The following is a 17,745-nucleotide window of genomic DNA, read 5'->3' on the forward strand; positions in this document are numbered from 1 at the left end:
ATATATAACATGTCAGAAAACAATGATATAATAATAATACATCTCAATATTAAAGTGAAAAGATAATTACGAATTGGTTTGTACTTCACCATATTTACATTTATAAAAGACGATTTACGAATATGGTTTTTCGAGAACCACCACCTTAAGAATTATGGAATAAATAGTAGTCCAAAATAAGTTAATGATAATTGTCTCGAGTATCTATTTTTGCAATAGTTTTCAAAGTTTTGGTCAAATCATTTAAAAACTATTCTTGGATCATATCGAAGGACTTACTGATGATCATGCATTCTGTATCCGCTATCAACGCTGAATAAATTGCGGCATGTTTGAGTTCCGGCCCTGCGAATCAAAATTTCTAATCAAAACAAAGTTGTAAAAGAGACACAATGTATCACCGCATATGTGACGGCCTACCAGTAGAAGTTCCAGTCTTCCTCTGGTCCAACTTGGAGCCAGCCACGTTTTTCAAAATTGCTTACTAAAACTGACTTATCCAAATCGGAACAAAAAACAACTTTCATTTTTTACGTTATTGGGACAGATATGATTTTGAACGATACCTCATGTAACCGGGCAACTGTTTATTTATGCGTTGCTAGCTACCGTCTCTCCCACTGAAAACAAAGACGATATAATATTTGATGACAGCGCTCGCATGTTTAGCGAATGCAGTGTACTGTAACAACCTAGTTGAATGCTACTGTAGTGGAATTTGGTTTTCAGTTTTCGGTGACGAGATCAGAGTGAGTAATGATATTAGTCTTATGATAGATCTGAGTGAGAAATATGTAATAGTCTTGTGATATATCAGAGTTAATTATATACAATACTCTTTTAGGACGTAGCATGTACACATTCTTTTATAACTGAAAGTAAGTTCATCGACCATATTCTTTGTGCGTCGAAAGTGCTTCATAAAATACTCCAATGAGACAGTGGTCAAATATTGTAACCCTTTTATTTTGTGATTTAAATGCATGAAGTGCTGGTTTATTTTTGTTGTGATTGGAAAGTCCACTTTACAGTGTGTGTGCGGGTAAAATGAGTTAAAAGATCTCAGTTAATGTAAAACGCCAGCAATACTCTTTTGACAAGCAATCGCACTTGTATGTCTACATCACTGATTTATTTTATAGGGATTTGAAAAATTTAGCGGGGATAATATTTTATTATGGAAACCGGTGAATCCAAATGCTGTTGCAATCGCCCGACAGGCAAAATATTATGCAAGGCTTGTGGTAACATCCTCGATGGACGTGCTCGACGTCCATGCCCAGCTCATCCGCAAGTAATTTTACTCATTTGATCTTCTTACCACTTGTGTTCCTCAATTATTTTAGAACTGACCAAAGTTTTCAAGTGCATTGTTTTTGCGACAGCATATATAGTCTTGCCGAGATTCATGCTATAGTTAATTTCGTAATGTTCTCGAGCTGTGTTGTTGCGGAAGTGAAAATCGAGCAAAGAATTGAAGTCTTATCATTTCATGCCTCGGTTAATCATTATAAATCTGTTTTCATAACTGTCATTTTATTTTCAGGTCGTGTTCCTCATGGATAAAGAACAATGCCCAAAATGTAAAGCATATTCTTATTTAATGCAAGAATTTACTGTCGCTGAACGCAATATCGATAATTAAGGGCAAATATTTTTGAATATGGAATTATTTATCTTTCAAATCTGTACTTTAATGTAATTTATTGCTAATAAATATTTTTTTCCAAATTTGAGAAATTTGTAGTTATGTTGGTGCTCCTGTGTGAAACTAAACCAATTGCAATGGTTGGTGAACCTTATTTGATGAAGAGGTGCGGCATTCGTTGGAGAAGGGTATATGCCAAGACATATGTACAATTGTAAGAATGGAAGAGAAATTTTAATGTTTTGGAAAGGAACTCCAAGTTAGTGTGGAATGTGACATAGTGTAAGTAATAATTAAAATTTGTCGTGAGGTGCCGGATTTAACTGTTGTTTATGAATAATGCGCGTTTATCGTTCGATTCAAACTTCACTTGGAAGTTATGGCCAAGGATAATTATGGCAGTGAAGAGAAGTCCGTGGTAAGTTTTTGTTAAAAGTGTTATTAGTGCATTTTTCTGGATTACATCGCATTCAAAACTTGACATTGTTTTCAAGTACGAAGCACCATGTGAAAATGTGATCATAATGGATTCCCGGTACGAGTGCCCAATATGTTTAAATTATTTGGAAGATGCTGTCCTCACTTCTTGCGGTCATCGCTTCTGTTTAAGATGCATAAATCTTTGGCTTGAGTATGATTTTAATTCGTGACGACTTTGCTTTACTTTTGAAATCGGACCATTAACACACAATCAATTTCAGACAGAAAGGGTCGTCATGCCCCATTGATGTGAAACCTTTAAGTCACCAAGACATTTTCCCCGACAACTTTACTAGAAGAGAGATAGTCCAGGCCAAAATGAATTCAACGGCCAAGGTAAGGAATGTTTGGATTTTTTAATATATATTTCCATATTATTATTATAACAACTGAAAGCACTTCCTTAATGCTTCTAAGGACTTTAAATCTGAAAATTTCAAGGAAATTCTAAGTATCGATCGCATAACAATGGGAAATTGAGTGCAGCGGTCTAATATTCTTATTGCTTTTTGGAAAATTGAATAATAGTGAAGAAATGTCCTTTGGTTTCGTCCAAATTTACGTATACCGATCGGATACTTCAGGTTGATATTTTTTCACAGGGTGTGTGTAATAATAACTCAGAAGCGGATTTGCTTAATGCAACCTATTCTTGACTGGATTCAGTTTAAGCAAAATTAATAAATTTAAAAGACGTGGAAATATTTTCAAAAAAATTTCTTAACAGTTAGCGAAATCTAAAATAATATTATCTTAAGTTGTGAAATTAACGTCTCACTGGTCATATGCAGTGGAGTACCTTGGAGTTGGAGATGAGAGGCATTTTAGGGAGCACCAATTTCCCTGAGTCCATATGGACCAATATGTTAATATAGTGGAGGCTGTTTATCCCTTTGCCATGTTTGCAATTGTTATTTGCAGGTGGGAGTGGTGGCCCCCACTGCTGTTCTGATGCAGGGCCGCAGCAGTGGTGGGGATGGAGAGAAGGAGAAGATGGATCTCTCTGGTGGCAGCTGTGGTCGCCCCCATGACCCACTGATGGCAGCCATGTATGAGAGGATCATACTCCTTGAGCAGAGGGCACATGAGCAGGACATTGTCGTGGAAAACCTAAGGGTATGCACAGTTTGTAAATTATGTCCAAAATTATAATATTGTTAAGACCTAGGGAACTGTGCCATTGATAGCAAAATTCTTGTTTTGATGTTGAAGAAATAGCGCTCTATCAGCATGGTATCTAGAATGATAAGTAAGCAAAGTAAAGGATCAAACGAAATGGTGGAATCTGGAAATCCCTAAAATTGACCTCCAGAATGAGTGGCAGCACCAGAATTCCTAAGCCAGCAGGTTTCCTAATTTTAATACTCTGATGTTATTATTGGCAGTTGAGCATAATGGAAAATAACAGTAATGAGCTGTGGTTGGCAAAAATTACTTTTTCTCCTCGCAAATGATATTCTTGCTAATATTGCTGTGTTGCTCTTGCTTTTTGTTTGTCGCTACGAGAAGCGACCTTTCAACATCATTTTGTATGTATAACCATTGCTCAGATATTCTTGCCACCCAATTTGCAGTATCTATCTACTTAATTTTGTCCTTTTTCTTGAGGATGGTGCAAATCTCTGATGTAGAAATATTCACTGTGCGTGATAGATCAGCCATGCTCGTGACTCATTCTCACTTCTTAATGTTTCACTTTTCACTTCGAATGAAATTTTAATTCTCTTATGGCTGCCATTTTATGTTTTTTTTCTTCCAGGCCAGTTCGAAAATGATGCACAATATATTATTAAACTTAGGACAAAAAATCTCAAATAATGTCTGAACATTTGGAGAAATGTGTGGTCAGTAACAGCACTAAGATGCTAGCGAAACGAGTGTTAAACTGAAATTGCAGGCGTACAATCTCTGGCAATTTTCCTCTCCTTGTAGCGCAATATGCAAAAAGTTGCTCTCTAAGCAAATCATTTTCAGGGACAATATTTTTGCTCATTATGAGAATCATTCATTAGGTGAGGTGCTCGTTAAGCAAGGTTCCACTGTACAATGAATACTAAAATTACCCAGTGTCATTTTGAGCATATGCCAATAATTTTCTGCACATCCAAATTATGGTAATTCATCCACTCCATTCCATGGTGTTATCATTGTTGGAATGCATTTTCATTAAGTCAATTAAATTTATTTTAGGGAATGTTATGATTTAATCACAGGCATTATATAAATTTTCAACTGGAAATTTCACTAAAATGTGCATTCCAGAGGCCTTAAGAAATTAGTTTATGGCATTCAGTTTAACGAGGTCTGTTCAAAAAGTTCTCAAAATCAATTTAGCACAAAAGATACATCAATTACAAATTATTGGTGGGGTCCCCTTCAAATTAATTTCCTCCCCCACGTATACATTTATCCCAGCAGTGTTTCCACTTTCGGAAATAGTCCTGGAATGCTTCTTCCAGAATGCTCATAAGCTCCTCCATCAAAATTTTCTCTATCTCTGAAATGGTTTAAAAATTTGTTCATTTGAGTTGGGTTTTTAGTCAAGGGAACTTAAAAAGTCACATGGGACTGGGTCTGGTGATCAAGGTGGATGGGGAGCACAATGGTCTAGCTTTTGGCTAACAACTAAAAGTAAGTTCTGGAGATGAATGAGCCATTGTGGTGAAAAAATTACCCGCTGCTCCTCCAAAGTTGGGGCTGTTTATGCCTGATTTTTCGCTTATGTGTTTAATAACCCCCAGGGAGTGCTACGTGTTGACTGTCTGGCCTTGAGGTAGGTATTTGTGATGCTCAAGCCCCTTTGCATTGAACAAAATAGTCAAAATTACCTTGACATTCAAGCGAAGTGTCAAGACTGTTTAGAGTGGGGGGATGTTTCACCAATCACCATTGTGAAGAGTGCTTTTTTGTTTAAACTTCATATCCACAAGCCCATGACTGTTATGTGACCTGTTGTGATTCTGGACAAGAAGGTTTCATCCTCTTCAGCTCAATCAAACAGTGCCTGACAGACTTGAACTCGATCTATTTTCTGGTCTGCTGTCATCAGACAAGGTATGAATTTGGCGACAACTGGATATATCCTCAATTTTTCGCACAGGATTTCATAGCATGAGCCAATCAAGGTGCTACACTCTTCTGCAAGTTTGTTGACAGTCAAACATCGATTTGCATGAACAAGATCATTCACTTCCTCAATTTGGGGGTCATGAGTTGACATTAGTGATCTTCGGGAATGCTCGTCGTCGTCCACAGATTGCTGCCCCTTTTTGAGCCAGTTAAATCTGAATTTCCAATTCACTCAGCAATGCTTGCAGCCCCTTGGCTGACTGACAAACTAAAGCTTGGTCATCAGCGAACCTAACTGATTTTACGAATTCCCCGCCCACTTTCATTCCTACCTCCAGTTCTTCCCATGCCTCTTTGACCATTTCCTCTGCATACAGGTGAACAGCAACGGTGATAATGGGCAACCCTGCCTTACACCTCTTCCTAACACTGCCCATCCTGACTCCCCGTTCCCCACTCGCACCTGTGCAGTCTGATAACATGTACAGGTTGCGGATTAGCCTCCCTTCACTCCAATCTATTCCTATTTTCTGCAATATACTCATTAGTTTTTCCCAATTCACTCTATCAAATGCTTTTTCGAAAGCTACGAAACAGGCAAATACCTCCTGGTTGTATTCTATATTCCTCTCGATTAATAATCTCATTACTGCAATGGCATCACGCGTACCTCTCCCCTTCTTAAACTCAAACTGATCATCCCCTAAGTAATCATTTGCCCTACTCTCTATCCTTTTGTTTATGATCCTAAGAACAACTTAAGCTGCGTGGGGGGATATCAAACTTATTGTCCTATAGTCCTCACATGATGTAGCCTTTACCTTTTTCGGAATAGGAACTAAAACTGATCTCACAAAGTCTTCCGGCCAGATTCCCTCCTCATAAATACTACGGATCAACCCATATAGCCTCCTCCTCCCACATTTTCCTAAGCATTTTAAAAGTTCCGCGGGAATGTTATCCACCCCCACGGCCTTATTTAGTTACATCTCCCTTCATGCCCTTTCCATCTATCGTCGAGTATGCCTGGACCTAAGCTATCTTCCTCTACGTCATTACCTCTTTCTAACCTTGTTGGCCTGAGTTTTTTTACCTTACTATTAGTTCCTTTATATATTCCTTCCATCTCTCTTGGATCTTTTCTGTGTCAACTATTATCTTACCCAACCTAACTCTTGACTGTTAGCACAGATCTTCCCTTCTTACTTCCTGATAGGGATTTAACCTTGCTGTACAGCGCACCGATTTCACCCTTTCTCTGCAGATTTTCCATATCCTCACACTGCGTCTTCCTCCATGCTTCTTTTGCTTTATTTGTCTCCCGCCTCAATTTATTGTTTAACTCTTTGTACTTCATTTTGCCTAACTCCGTGTGTCTTCCATTTCCTCCTCTCATCCATCTTTGTAATCATCTCATCCGTGATCCATGGTTTCCTAGTCCTCTTTGTGGTAATGGTTCCAATAGTGCCTTTTGTGGCTTTAGACAACCCTTCCTTGATACTTACCCATTTTTCTTCTTTAGTACTTGATCTCCCAGCTCCCATGATTTTTTCTACAGCCAACTGATACTCCTTCCTTTTCAATCCATTTAATGCTTCTATATTCCATTTCCTAATCAGCCACACCTACCCCATCTTTTTGAAATGGACACTACATTTCATAACAACTAAATTTTGGTCAGGGTCCATATCTGCTCCCGGGAAACTGTGCGAATTGATCACACTTTTTTAATCCGTGCCTAACCGTAATATTGCCTAACTGATACCATTCTGGGTGCAGCTCCACTGTGGTGAGATGCCTTTGCTGTCGCCTCACAGAGGAACAGGCACTGTGTGGACTACCTTTTGTCTGGCACGTAACCTTTGACCTATCTGGCATCGGTGACCCTACCAGGAGCAATTATCATTGATCCTGCCAGCACAGCTCTTGGGGTCATCAGAACGCACAAAACGTTCCACTATTTCAATGTTGTAGATTTTGGATGTACTGGATATATAATTGAAATTTCCAGAGAAAAGAGGCATTTAATGTAATTCACATATGGTGTGGTTTGGTCGGCAATACCTGTCTGGATTCGTTTAGCAATGCTGAACATTGGTCCTCTGTTGTCTGGTGTCCTAATGTGTGTGGTTGGGGTGGGTCTGATTTGCAGAGGAAAGTGGCAGAGCTGCAGGAGCCAAAGGGGGCGGGCACAGCATGGGCCGCGCAGGAGGAGAAGTTGGTGTTGCGCTGTTGCCATGGGCTTTTTGCGTGGAGAATAAAGGACTTTTCAGCACAGCTGGAGTTGATGCAGGGAGCACTCAGTCGACCAGCTCAATCAACGCCGCAAATGCTATACAGTCCACGGTTCTACACGCAGCCCACTTTTGGCTACAGGTTCTGTGTACGTCTCAACTTGTCACCCAGGAACCCAGGGCACCTCTCCCTGGTGGTGCACGTGGTGCGGGGAGATTTTGATGACATTCTCCATTGGCCATTCACCGGTGAGTGCCTCCCTATTTCTCGGTTTCCTCTCAAATAAGTATTCCATTTCTCTGAGGTGTAGTACCAAGCCTATGATTTATTCCCCAAAACTGGACACACCACTCCAAACTGCCCTGCAAAAGTGACGCACACATTTTAGAGACCCATCGGTGAAAACCAAAAATCAATTAATGGTTTATGTGTGCAATCGTCCATAACTTGGTTCGTTGGGCATTATTGACTATCATTCTTTGTATTTCAGTAAAAATAAAAAAAATGATGAAAAATACTCTGGCTTTGGTGTCTTACTTTGGCGTCCATGATACTTCCTCCAATGCTGAAGCTTGTAACTTGCTGTAATTTATCCTAGGCTGTGGGAACTCTTTGTCTCTAATTTTAGTTTTCACTTTCGTGGACACCAGATCAAACCTACCCGTGCTATATATGATGCCTAAGGCCCGATGCTGATCTGTTATTTTTGCCCCCAAAATCGCACATTGAGTACTGCATATAACACATTAGTTTGTGCCATCTGTGAAATTGTGGGTTTTGAGTGATGATCCTGGCTCATGTGTTTCTCTTCTCTCCCCTCCTGAAGGCCGGATCACCCTGGAGATGGTCAACCAGAGGGACTTCCCAAGGGGTGAGAACCTTCGCGAGACGGTGAGTGTGGGAGGGGAGGGTACGCCCAGGGCCTTCTCTCGCCCCCCACCCGATGGACAGCGCTCAACCATCAATCCCAGGGGCTTTGGCTACATGGAGTTTGTGGCACTGGCTGATCTTGAGCCGGGTGGCTTCCTTGTCAATGACATGCTTGTTGTTAAAGTGTGTGTGGAGCAGAGTGACCGGGATTCCAGTCAAGTGAGAGGCTGAGGCCTTAAAGCTTTCATTCACGCACACCTCATTTGAATCAGCCACACTGACATGGCTGGGAAATTTTTTACCTGCATATTTAGGGAATTGTGAGCATTTAACAAATTAACAATATTGTATACATATTATATATTTTATTATTTTGTAATAAATGCTTTTTTCAATACCAAGTCAGATTGTATTTTAATAAGGGTTACATTTGATAAGGCCTTCGTAAGGTAAATACTACGATGACAGTAGTGATATTAGACTTATTAGGATAGTTAGAAAATTAAAAATATGTTGTAAATAGAAAAAAATTTAATTTATTCTTTGTCATTTTATTTTAGAAACAGATTAATTAAACATTTTCCTATTTTTCTTGATATTTCTGTTGATATTTAGGTACTTTTTAGTTAAAGTGGAAGTACATCCATTTGCACTGGGGAAGTGAATTGCCAATCATACTTCATTCGTGATTGGGTTCTGAGATACAAAGAATACATTTTAAGAGTAAAGGCGATTTCGTCATTAGAAAACACATCAGAAAAAATTTTTATTGATGTTTTTAGTTTTTTACAAACCTACAATACTTTTCTGCATAATTGCCTTTTACCTCAGCACATTTCATAATGCAGCTCCAGATTTGTAATCCCTCAGTGTAAAATTTTGCTGCCTGGCAATTGATCTAGTCGACATTAGTTCTCCACCAAGCCACCGTATCCAGTCCAAGAAGAATAGTCGCGAGGTGCAAGGCTGGGAAAGCAGGGTGCAGTCTAAAAATGTTTGTCCCTTCAATATTCTTTGCTCTTGCTGTTGGTTGGTTGATAAGCATTTTCAATACCCACCTTGCACACAATTCCTGATATCCAATATATTCTGTTGCAAATTTCTTAAATAGTGGTGCATCCAGTCAAAGAAAATTTATTAGCCCAAGCAGTAATCATCAATCAGATTGCAGTTCCTGGTCAACATGTTGAACGATTTCATCGGTCAGATACTGGACCTGCTGTTCTACTCCTCATCATGGCTGTTTGTGAGGCCATTTTTTGACACCCTTATCTAATCTTTTCTTCACTCTATAAATAAAGAAATATATGTAATCCGTGAACTCTTCCCAATTCTTCATAGCAGTTAGTCCAGATCACTTTCATTCCCACATAGTCCCTCTGTTTTGTTTAAATGCCCATTAAACTTGCGAGACATCTTCAAATCGACAAGACCACCTGCTGGACCCCCTGTCTCTTCCCCGCCCCTGTCTGCACCATGCAACCGCCTACGCTGCAAATGCTGCCATCTTCTAAGACCCTCCCTTACTACCGATTCCCAACCCAACGCCACTAACGCCTCAGAAAACGTTATATACTGCCTCTCCTGTAACTTCTGCCCTACCTTCTACATGAGTGAATGAACAAGCACCCTTTCCCTCCACATGAATAACCACCCCACTACTCCACCAAATCCCCAATCTTACTTAATCATCAAATCCCTACTCACACTGCTTCCCACGACCAATCTTCCAATGATTGCTTTTCTGTTTCGGTGATTGAAACACTTCCCAAATCTGCAAGTATCATAAAGGTGAGAACCCCTGAGATGGCGCATATCTGGGTGCTCCAGTCATTCAAATCTACCAGGCTTAACTCGGCCCACTGAATGCATCTAATAGCCACCTATATATCCCCTCCCACCCCCTTGTCCAATTCCTATTGGCCCCTTACCTCACCTCCCCTCACCCCACCCACCACACACATCGCTCTTCTCGAGGACGTCATTCTGCTGATGAAGGCAGTGGTGCATTCGGTTTGAAAATGGCTGCACCAATGCCATTTGATGACTGCAAAGGTCGGCCTACACTTGTGATGGATGAACTGATGGTGAAAATCAACAAAAAAGTGATATAATGGCAGGGCTACGAGTATGGATCTCTTGCTAGTTGTGACTTGCAACACAGTGCTTTGACAGTGAGGCATAATTGCATGCTGGTGTAAACAAGTGGCTGGAATGTAGAGTGGCAGATTTATTCGGAGACAGAATTTGTTAAGCTTGTGTATCGCAATAGTAAATGCCTCAATTTGTATGGCGACTATCCAGAAAAATAAAGAATGTGCTTTTCTAATATATGTAATAAAACTTTGTCTGAACGCTAGGTCATATTCTACAAGAGTAGTTTGAAAGGTTCTTGGAATCAAAACCCGATGTCAGTGCTTGTGTAAACATGGAACATGTTAGTACTCTGGGAAGAGATCTATGGTGTGAACGCGCCTCTGTTGTTGCTCCTGTGTGGTGATGGAAATGTTGAGATTTTCGAACTGTGATTAAATACTTTCTAAAGAAAGGCATGAAAGCAAAGGAAATTCATGCTGACTTTCAGAACACTCTGCTCCTTCATATTGAACTGTTGCCCAAGTGGATGAACAAGTTAAAGTTTGGTCGGGACAGCTTAGATGATGATCTGTGTAGTGGTCGGCCATAAGGTGCCTCTACCCCAGAAATTATTAAAAAATGGCATAAAATGGTCGTGGAGGATACACGAATGAAAGTGCAAGGATTCGTTGAAGTTGTGGGGATGTCATCTGAATGGGCATATCACGTTTTAAAAGCGGAATTGGAAATGAGAAAATTATCTGCTGGCTGGCTGTCGTGACCTCTGATGCAGGATGACAAACACACCAGAATGAACATTCCTGGACAATGTTCAACCCGTTTCGTGAGCAACCAAGATTTTCCGTGCTGGTTAGTGACTGTAGATGTAACTTGGGTCCACTACTATACCTCAAGAGACAAAACATTAGTCAAAGCAGTGGAAACCTGTTCATTCACCACCAACAAAGAAAGCAAAGGCAATATGTTTGTCCAGAAAGGTGATGGCTTCAGTTTTCTGGAATGCGAAAGGGATCCTGCTGATATGTTATATTCACGCTGGTCAAACAATTACTGGGCAATACTACACTAACCTCCTTGACCAACTACAGTGAAAGATACATGAAAAAAGGCCAGGTTCGGCTAGGAAGAAAGCCATCATTCATCAAGATAATGCATGCTCATGCTCACCATATTCGCCTGATTTGGCACCATCAGATTTCCACCTCTTCCCCTAGTTCAAAAATTTCCCAGGGGGTTGCAGATTCTCTTCAAACAAAGAACTAACGGCTCCAGGTATTTTGCAGGCCTTAATGAATCTAATTTTTGAGATGAGACCAAGAAATTGGAATATCGCTGGACCAAGTGCATTGGTGTGCTGAGAGACTACATTAAAAAGTAAGAAAGTTTCCCTGAGGTAAGTCATTTATTTCTATTCTATTCGGAGACCTTTAAATTACCCTTGAATGTGTGTAAATAAATGGGTGTGTGTGTGTGTATATATATATATATATATTTATATATATACAGGTATATATATATATATACCTGTATATATATATATATGTATGTATATATATATATATACATATACATGTGTGGGTCTCTGTATATATATATACTAGTGTGGGTATATATATACACACACACAAACACACTGTCAAACACCTTTTTGAATTCTAAAAAACATGCAAAATCGTTCTGATTGTATTCTATATTCCTCTGGATTAGTCATCTGCAATGGCACCACACGTGCCTCGTCCCTTTCTGAGCCCACTCCAAGTAATCATTTGCCCTTATATCTGTGCTCTTATTGAAGATGCTGAGTGTTGCTTAAGGTTTTGGGTATGATCAAATTTTGTTCTATAGTCCTCTTTTACAACTGCCATCTTCTTTTTTGGGGTAGGAACTACTGATATGATGAAATTTTCTGGCCACAGTCCTTTCTCATAAAGACTACTAATTAGTCCTTAAAAAAAAAACATTCCACCCAAATTTTCCTAAATACTTCAGTAGTTCCTAAGGGTATCTTATCTACCTACTGAGCTTTGTTTGCCTGCCATTCCCTTAAAACCACCATCTTGTCATGAAATATTTCTGGACCTAAGGTACGTGTATTTTCATCTATGTTATATTATCTTTGTTTTTGTTTGCTGGCCTAATATACTTACTATATAATTCTTCAAAGTATTGCTTCCATTTTCCTGCCTTATCTTTTATTGTTTCCTTGTATTTTCACTTTTTACCTCCTCACAGTTCTTCTCTCCTAAAAAGTACTACAGTACCATAATTACTCTCTAGTCAAGGAATTTATATCTTGCGTTTTGATATGGTGTGCAATCTAGGTGTAAGGTTTGTCTCTTCACTGTCCTTTGACGTACACATTAAATGAATTGTTATGGAGTCCTTCCTATAAAAACCATACACATTAAATGAATTGTTATGGAGTCCTTCCTATAAAAACCATCACCACTCTACAGGGAGGAATCAACACATTCTTGAAACTAGTATTCAGAAAACTTTGTAACATATCTTATGATGTACCATGCATGATGATGCTATGCAATTAATGAGTATAACTACTTTACTATGTGAGAGAGAGGTCATTGGCATAAATTTCTTACGTGAGCTTTGTAGTAATCTTCTGCACTGCCCTGATCTCCTTTAGTCATTATGTTTTAATGCGCCAAAAGTTAGCCCGAGAAAAAGTAAGTTATTCAAATTTAAGTTTTGTAGAAGAATTTATTCCTGTTTTGGTACCATTAATAGAATGATGAGACAATATAATGAACTGGCAAGTAACTTCGATGTACATTACATGTCACCATCCTCCTATAAATGGGCCTGCAAAGCTGCTCTGTAAAAACCTAATAGTAAGAACCCATTGCCAATCAGCATTCACCTGTCACAAATTAGTTAATATTATCATTTGCACTTAATTTGGCAATTTTTAAGACAATACGTTTTTCGTCTTGATCTTGCTTAATATTCTTTAATTTTGATTGTCTATCATAATTTGGGTTTTATTTAAAAAACTTGCCATCAATTGAATTTGTAGTTTGACACCTGGCAGTTGTTTGTAGGTATTTACTATTATATGAATGTGTTTATAAATAAATGTATATGTTCAATATACATGGGGAATGAGCAACAGCTCATGTATACTGTTTTCAATATATATCATATTTGTATTGGCAACTATGTATTTTTCATTCAGGAAATAAGGGCAGAAGCCCATTAATAAAAATCTCATTATTAAACTTTCCTTTTATATATACACATATAATTAAAAACTAGGAGTATGTTCATCTTGTGGGTGTTCAGTAATTAAGTGGGGGCCAAGATCTATTGAATGCACCTGGTACCTATCTTTTGTGGATCAGATCATCTTGGATATTGTAGCGTGCCCAAGCAGAAAGATATTGCCCTCCCGTACCGAATGTCCGTGAATTTCACAGAGTATATGGTCTCCTGATAAGAAGTGACTTCCATCAACTATTGAACTAATTTACTTGGCACAGTCTCTCATCAAAATCATTCCAGCATTTCCCATCATGTGCTATGCTTTTCCATGGCTCAATGTTTTGCTTCCAGTACTGCAAACAGCTAATTGAAGAATAAGTTTCTTTTTTCACTCTTGTATACGTGCCCTCCTGAGAGCGCCATTGACCATTTTTAAGTTTGGAAAGGTCTTGAAAGGAAATGGTTACTGTGTTTCATTAATAAAAGAAGCTCGGAGTGAACAATGATTCCGAGAGGATTATAACCAGAATGGCAAGACTAAGACTTTATTCTCATTGAAACTGCCAAAAATACTCTGCATTCAGCCTCGGATGATGTTTTCAGTCAAGAAAAAAAAATGCTCAAAGCCAATGCAGGGGGATGCGACATCAAAATTATTTCAGGAATACATTATTAGAATTGCAGCATCTTGTATGCTTAAATTGCCTAGTGATTAATAGTATTCCCAAAAATCATTTTGGAACATAGAAGTAAAAAATACAGAGCAACTGACAATTAATGCCCCAGGCCATTAAAAAATATCCTAAACAAATAGTGCAAGTAAGTTATATCACAGTTAGTGAATGAAATGCACTAGTTAATTTTCAGTTTCTCTATACTGCTCATGGCTCTGCCAGTATGTCATTTTTAAGGTGAGCTGTACCCTGTGCGCCAGGCATTCTTCCCCCTTCTCTCCTCATTGTAATTCACTGGAATACTCGAGACTTGTATGCCCCCATTGAAAATTACAATATGCTGAAACTACAGTTGGGACGGGAGAAGTATGTGAAATTTAAACGTTTTCCATTTAACCATTGCCACATGAACGCAATTTTAACAGTGATTCCTTCTATCTTCAATTATATTGCACAAGTGACATAAGGGCCTCCTCACATGAAAAACTATCTTTACATTGGTAAAATGTTAATTTAGTCATTGTTGGAAATTGAGATAAAATTTGCTTGAAACAGGGGAAAGAATGCAATAGGGATGATACTATTTGGTACACTAGGTGCTCTTAATTATCATCTTGAAAACTCACTTGTTCGCAAATAATAAAAAATAATTAAAGATACTATTGTATTCATATTAATACCAAAATTAGGCTGTATACAAAATTAAAAATTTTAGTTCAATATTTATATTAGGACATATAAGAGGTGGCAACTTTAAGCGTGAAATCAACTTGAATTGAGCCTTGCCAAATTTTCTCATTTGCTGGTTGTGGGAGAGAAAATAGGAATTAGTTCTCATTTCTTTAAAGGAGTTGATGGCTGCTGATTCCAGTTGATTTCTGAGAAGTCTATCACTATTTGCTTACTCTCCGGAATGTGCTGCCTGCGGAAGGAAAGAATCATTACTATACAAAATTCATACCCGAGAAGAGAACACATCGTATCCTTTAATAATCAATATATGACTAAAGATTGTGTCCGAAGTGGCATCAAAAGGTTTTTAAGAGATTTAAGAAGTCATACATTCATTGTTGCCAAACGTGCTCACCGATACTTGATGCCAGCGGCGTCAAACATTCTTTTCGAAGCGATAGTTTCCACCTTGTGTGCATATTTATCCGACATATAAACTACCTCTTTGATCCCCGACTGCGTTATTATCTTCGCGCACTCATTGCAGGGAAACAGAGCTACATACATCGTACAGCCTTTCACGTCTTTTGTGTTCTTGTTTAGGATGGCGTTCATTTCGGCATGGCAAACTGAAATAAATAAAATTCAATTCAGCGCTCATTTTTAATTTCTGCATTAATTAAAAACATTTAACTCTCACCGTATAAATATTTATTATCAAGATCCTGCCGGGAACCCTTAGACCACGGGAACTCGTCATCGCTACAGCCAGTCGGCATTCCATTGTATCCCAAGCCGACGACTTTGTTTTCATCATTAACCACACATGCTCCCACTTGTGTGACAGGATCTTTACTTCTCTTTGCGGCAAGGAAAGCCATTGACATAAAGTAATCGCTCCAATTTATATAGTCCTCTCGTTTCTTATTCATATCCCTGAAATCATGGTTGGATAGTATTTTATCTATTGCATTACCCGCTCATTCTCAATGTCGATCGCATATATTGTCATACTTTACGCTGCCAGTGTTTGCCTCACTTATGTCCATTGCTTTGCTCCGACTGATTACAATGTCCGTCAATTTGTAATGTTGTGTTAGACAAAACACTATGATTCTCCCCCTAACCGTTACAGTGCATAAATCTACAACTAAACCTGGAAATTAAAAGTCAATCGGGAAATCTTATATATAGATATATAACGCCTAAACGGTCTCCTGGAACTCTACGTCCTCCTCCGAAAACAAACCAAATTTCTAGCCACGATTGTCAAACTTTGCGCTGTGGTGACCGCTGACTATCGGAAAACGTCATTTGTATGCTTTTTATCGGTGAAGCTAGGACGCTGCCGAGAACTCTACGATACCGAGCATTTTGGACATTAGCTTCCAATTGCCGACGCGTACGGCGCTAGCTGTTAAAATACTGTGGATAAATCGCACAATTGAATCCTTTTTTAGATAAAGTCACATCGATCGAGAAATAAATTTACAGATCACGTAAACCCATGGCAAAAATTTTCTATCAAATACATAAAAAATTAATTTTTGTATAATAGATAGAAAAACGGCCACGATTGTTTTTTTGTGAATTAGGTCGTTCAAAAATCAATACATTTGGTAGTTGAGTTTTAACTTTTCGCCATATTTTGAATTCTATATAAAAATTAAATCATCTCCAGACAGAATTCAGTTCCTCTTCTATCTTAAGGAACAAACAGTTTTTCTTTTGCATTGGGTTTTTAAGACGGGTGTGAACCAAGAGATTTAATATGTAACTAACTATTGAGGGAAGGATGATTTACATCCCTCTTCTTTTGCCCTTCGTAATGTTGACTGAACAGAACGGGGAGGGTCCATTTTACTCTTAATGGCCAAATCCCCCTTTCCTTTATACGCTTCCAGTCGGCTTCCCTTTAGTCCGTTTCGTACCATCTCATTATTCCTAGAAGAATTTTGGCGAATAAAGCTGGCTGTTCTCAGATGTTATAAAGTTAACCTACATACGAGTACATAAAATGTGTGCGTGTATGTATGCATAAAACGATTAATTTAATGCAAATTAATACTCGTAGTAGTAGTAGTATTTAGGGGAGGCGACCGACAGCTGAGGTCATTTGCACCATAGGGGATGGAGAGGAAAGGGTGGAGGGAAACCCGGCGTCGGCATTAGCCTACTCTTGGCGAAAGGCGCCAAGGGGTCCGCAGTTTAACGTCTCATCCGACGGACGCCGTACTCACTCAAAGTGCCCTCCACAAAGCCCCTCAAGTAGGGATCGAGATACCTCTGAAAAATATTCAACACCGCCGGGATTTGAACCCGGGCCCTCTGAGTGGGAAGCCAGTGCGTTAGCCCCCGCACCATCTCAATCCCAGCAAATTAATACTCAACGATTATTATTACTATCCCTAATATACCGGTGAAGGTAGGTTTTTGATGGATACAAACTACCAAAAGGTCTAGCGACAATTTCTTAGCTTCCTTTAACAAGACACAAACAAAATTCAGCTCTAGAAAAGGCCCAGTACATTCGAAGTCTTCAACACCCTATTACAACCAAAAACGCTCTAAATCCACCTCTCATGCCTGCTTTCCATTTATCTCAACAATCCCCTTTCCTCCCCTCTCTCACTCTACTAAGTACTTCCTCATTTGTTTTCTTCTCTGTCCATTTCAACTTCTCCATTCTTCTCCACACCCACATTTCAAAAGCCTCCAGTCTAAGTCTATTCTCCTGCTTCAATGACCACGTTTCCGCGCCGTACCTAAGCGCCGCGCCAT

The 17,745-nt window shown here is 39.0% G+C and overlaps 3 protein-coding genes across 7 annotated transcripts in view; 1 reads left to right on the forward strand and 2 right to left on the reverse strand.

Annotated features, from left to right (window-relative positions):
* LOC139697916 (polyglutamylase complex subunit TTLL1-like) overlaps positions 1–527 on the reverse strand; it is a 29,723-nt gene extending 29,196 nt beyond the window's left edge. The window contains exons 1-2 of the mRNA XM_071596777.1: positions 421–527; positions 280–345 (exon numbers count right to left, since the gene is read on the reverse strand). Of these exons, the coding sequence (XP_071452878.1) occupies positions 280–345; positions 421–527 (173 nt within the window). The remainder of the gene's footprint in view (positions 1–279; positions 346–420) is intronic.
* Positions 528–1,803: 1,276 nt separating this feature from the next.
* Positions 1,804–8,693, forward strand: LOC139697707 (TNF receptor-associated factor 6-like). Of its 4 annotated transcripts, none has more exons than XM_071596533.1 (7): positions 1,804–1,930; positions 2,026–2,066; positions 2,143–2,279; positions 2,350–2,464; positions 3,050–3,244; positions 7,350–7,680; positions 8,259–8,693. In XM_071596533.1, the coding sequence occupies exons 2-7, from the start codon at positions 2,028–2,030 to the stop codon at positions 8,531–8,533; spliced, it is 1,092 nt and encodes a 363-aa protein (XP_071452634.1). In that variant the 5' UTR covers positions 1,804–1,930; positions 2,026–2,027; the 3' UTR covers positions 8,534–8,693. The 4 variants fall into 4 exon arrangements, with proteins under 4 accessions (XP_071452634.1, XP_071452636.1, XP_071452633.1 ...); XM_071596535.1 differs by having other exon boundaries at positions 2,143–2,183; XM_071596532.1 differs by having other exon boundaries at positions 1,804–2,066.
* Positions 8,694–14,977: 6,284 nt separating this feature from the next.
* Positions 14,978–16,296, reverse strand: LOC139697783 (deoxycytidylate deaminase-like). 2 transcript variants are annotated; one of them, XM_071596626.1, is made up of 4 exons: positions 16,004–16,296; positions 15,665–15,900; positions 15,380–15,593; positions 14,978–15,214 (listed from the first exon to the last, which is right to left on the reverse strand). In XM_071596626.1, the coding sequence occupies exons 2-4, from the start codon at positions 15,894–15,896 to the stop codon at positions 15,127–15,129; spliced, it is 534 nt and encodes a 177-aa protein (XP_071452727.1). In that variant the 5' UTR covers positions 15,897–15,900; positions 16,004–16,296; the 3' UTR covers positions 14,978–15,126. The 2 variants fall into 2 exon arrangements, with proteins under 2 accessions (XP_071452727.1, XP_071452726.1); XM_071596625.1 differs by having other exon boundaries at positions 15,979–16,295.
* Between the last annotated feature and the right edge of the window lie 1,449 nt (positions 16,297–17,745).

Source organism: Hetaerina americana, unplaced genomic scaffold (genome assembly GCF_022747635.1).
Source record: "Hetaerina americana unplaced genomic scaffold, ioHetAmer1.1.p SCAF_8, whole genome shotgun sequence".
NCBI classification, from domain to species: Eukaryota; Metazoa; Arthropoda; class Insecta; order Odonata; family Calopterygidae; genus Hetaerina; species Hetaerina americana.

What these genes read in the sequence shown, in the direction of transcription:
- LOC139697707 (XM_071596532.1), top strand. Translation starts at nt 2,028, where the DNA reads ATGGCCAAGGATAATTATGGCAGTGAAGAGAAGTCCGTG. An exon ending in AAATGAATTCAACGGCCAAG is followed by an intron (nt 2,465 to 3,049) that starts GTAAGGAATGTT and finishes TGTTATTTGCAG; the next exon opens with GTGGGAGTGGTGGCCCCCAC. An exon ending in TCTCCATTGGCCATTCACCG is followed by an intron (nt 7,681 to 8,258) that starts GTGAGTGCCTCC and finishes CCCCTCCTGAAG; the next exon opens with GCCGGATCACCCTGGAGATG.
- LOC139697783 (XM_071596625.1), bottom strand. Translation starts at nt 16,013, where the DNA reads ATGGACATAAGTGAGGCAAACACTGGCAGCGTAAA. An exon ending in GCAAACACTGGCAGCGTAAA is followed by an intron (nt 15,901 to 15,978) that starts GTATGACAATAT and finishes CCATGATTTCAG; the next exon opens with GGATATGAATAAGAAACGAG. An exon ending in GCCGCTGGCATCAAGTATCG is followed by an intron (nt 15,215 to 15,379) that starts GTGAGCACGTTT and finishes TTCCTTCCGCAG; the next exon opens with GCAGCACATTCCGGAGAGTA.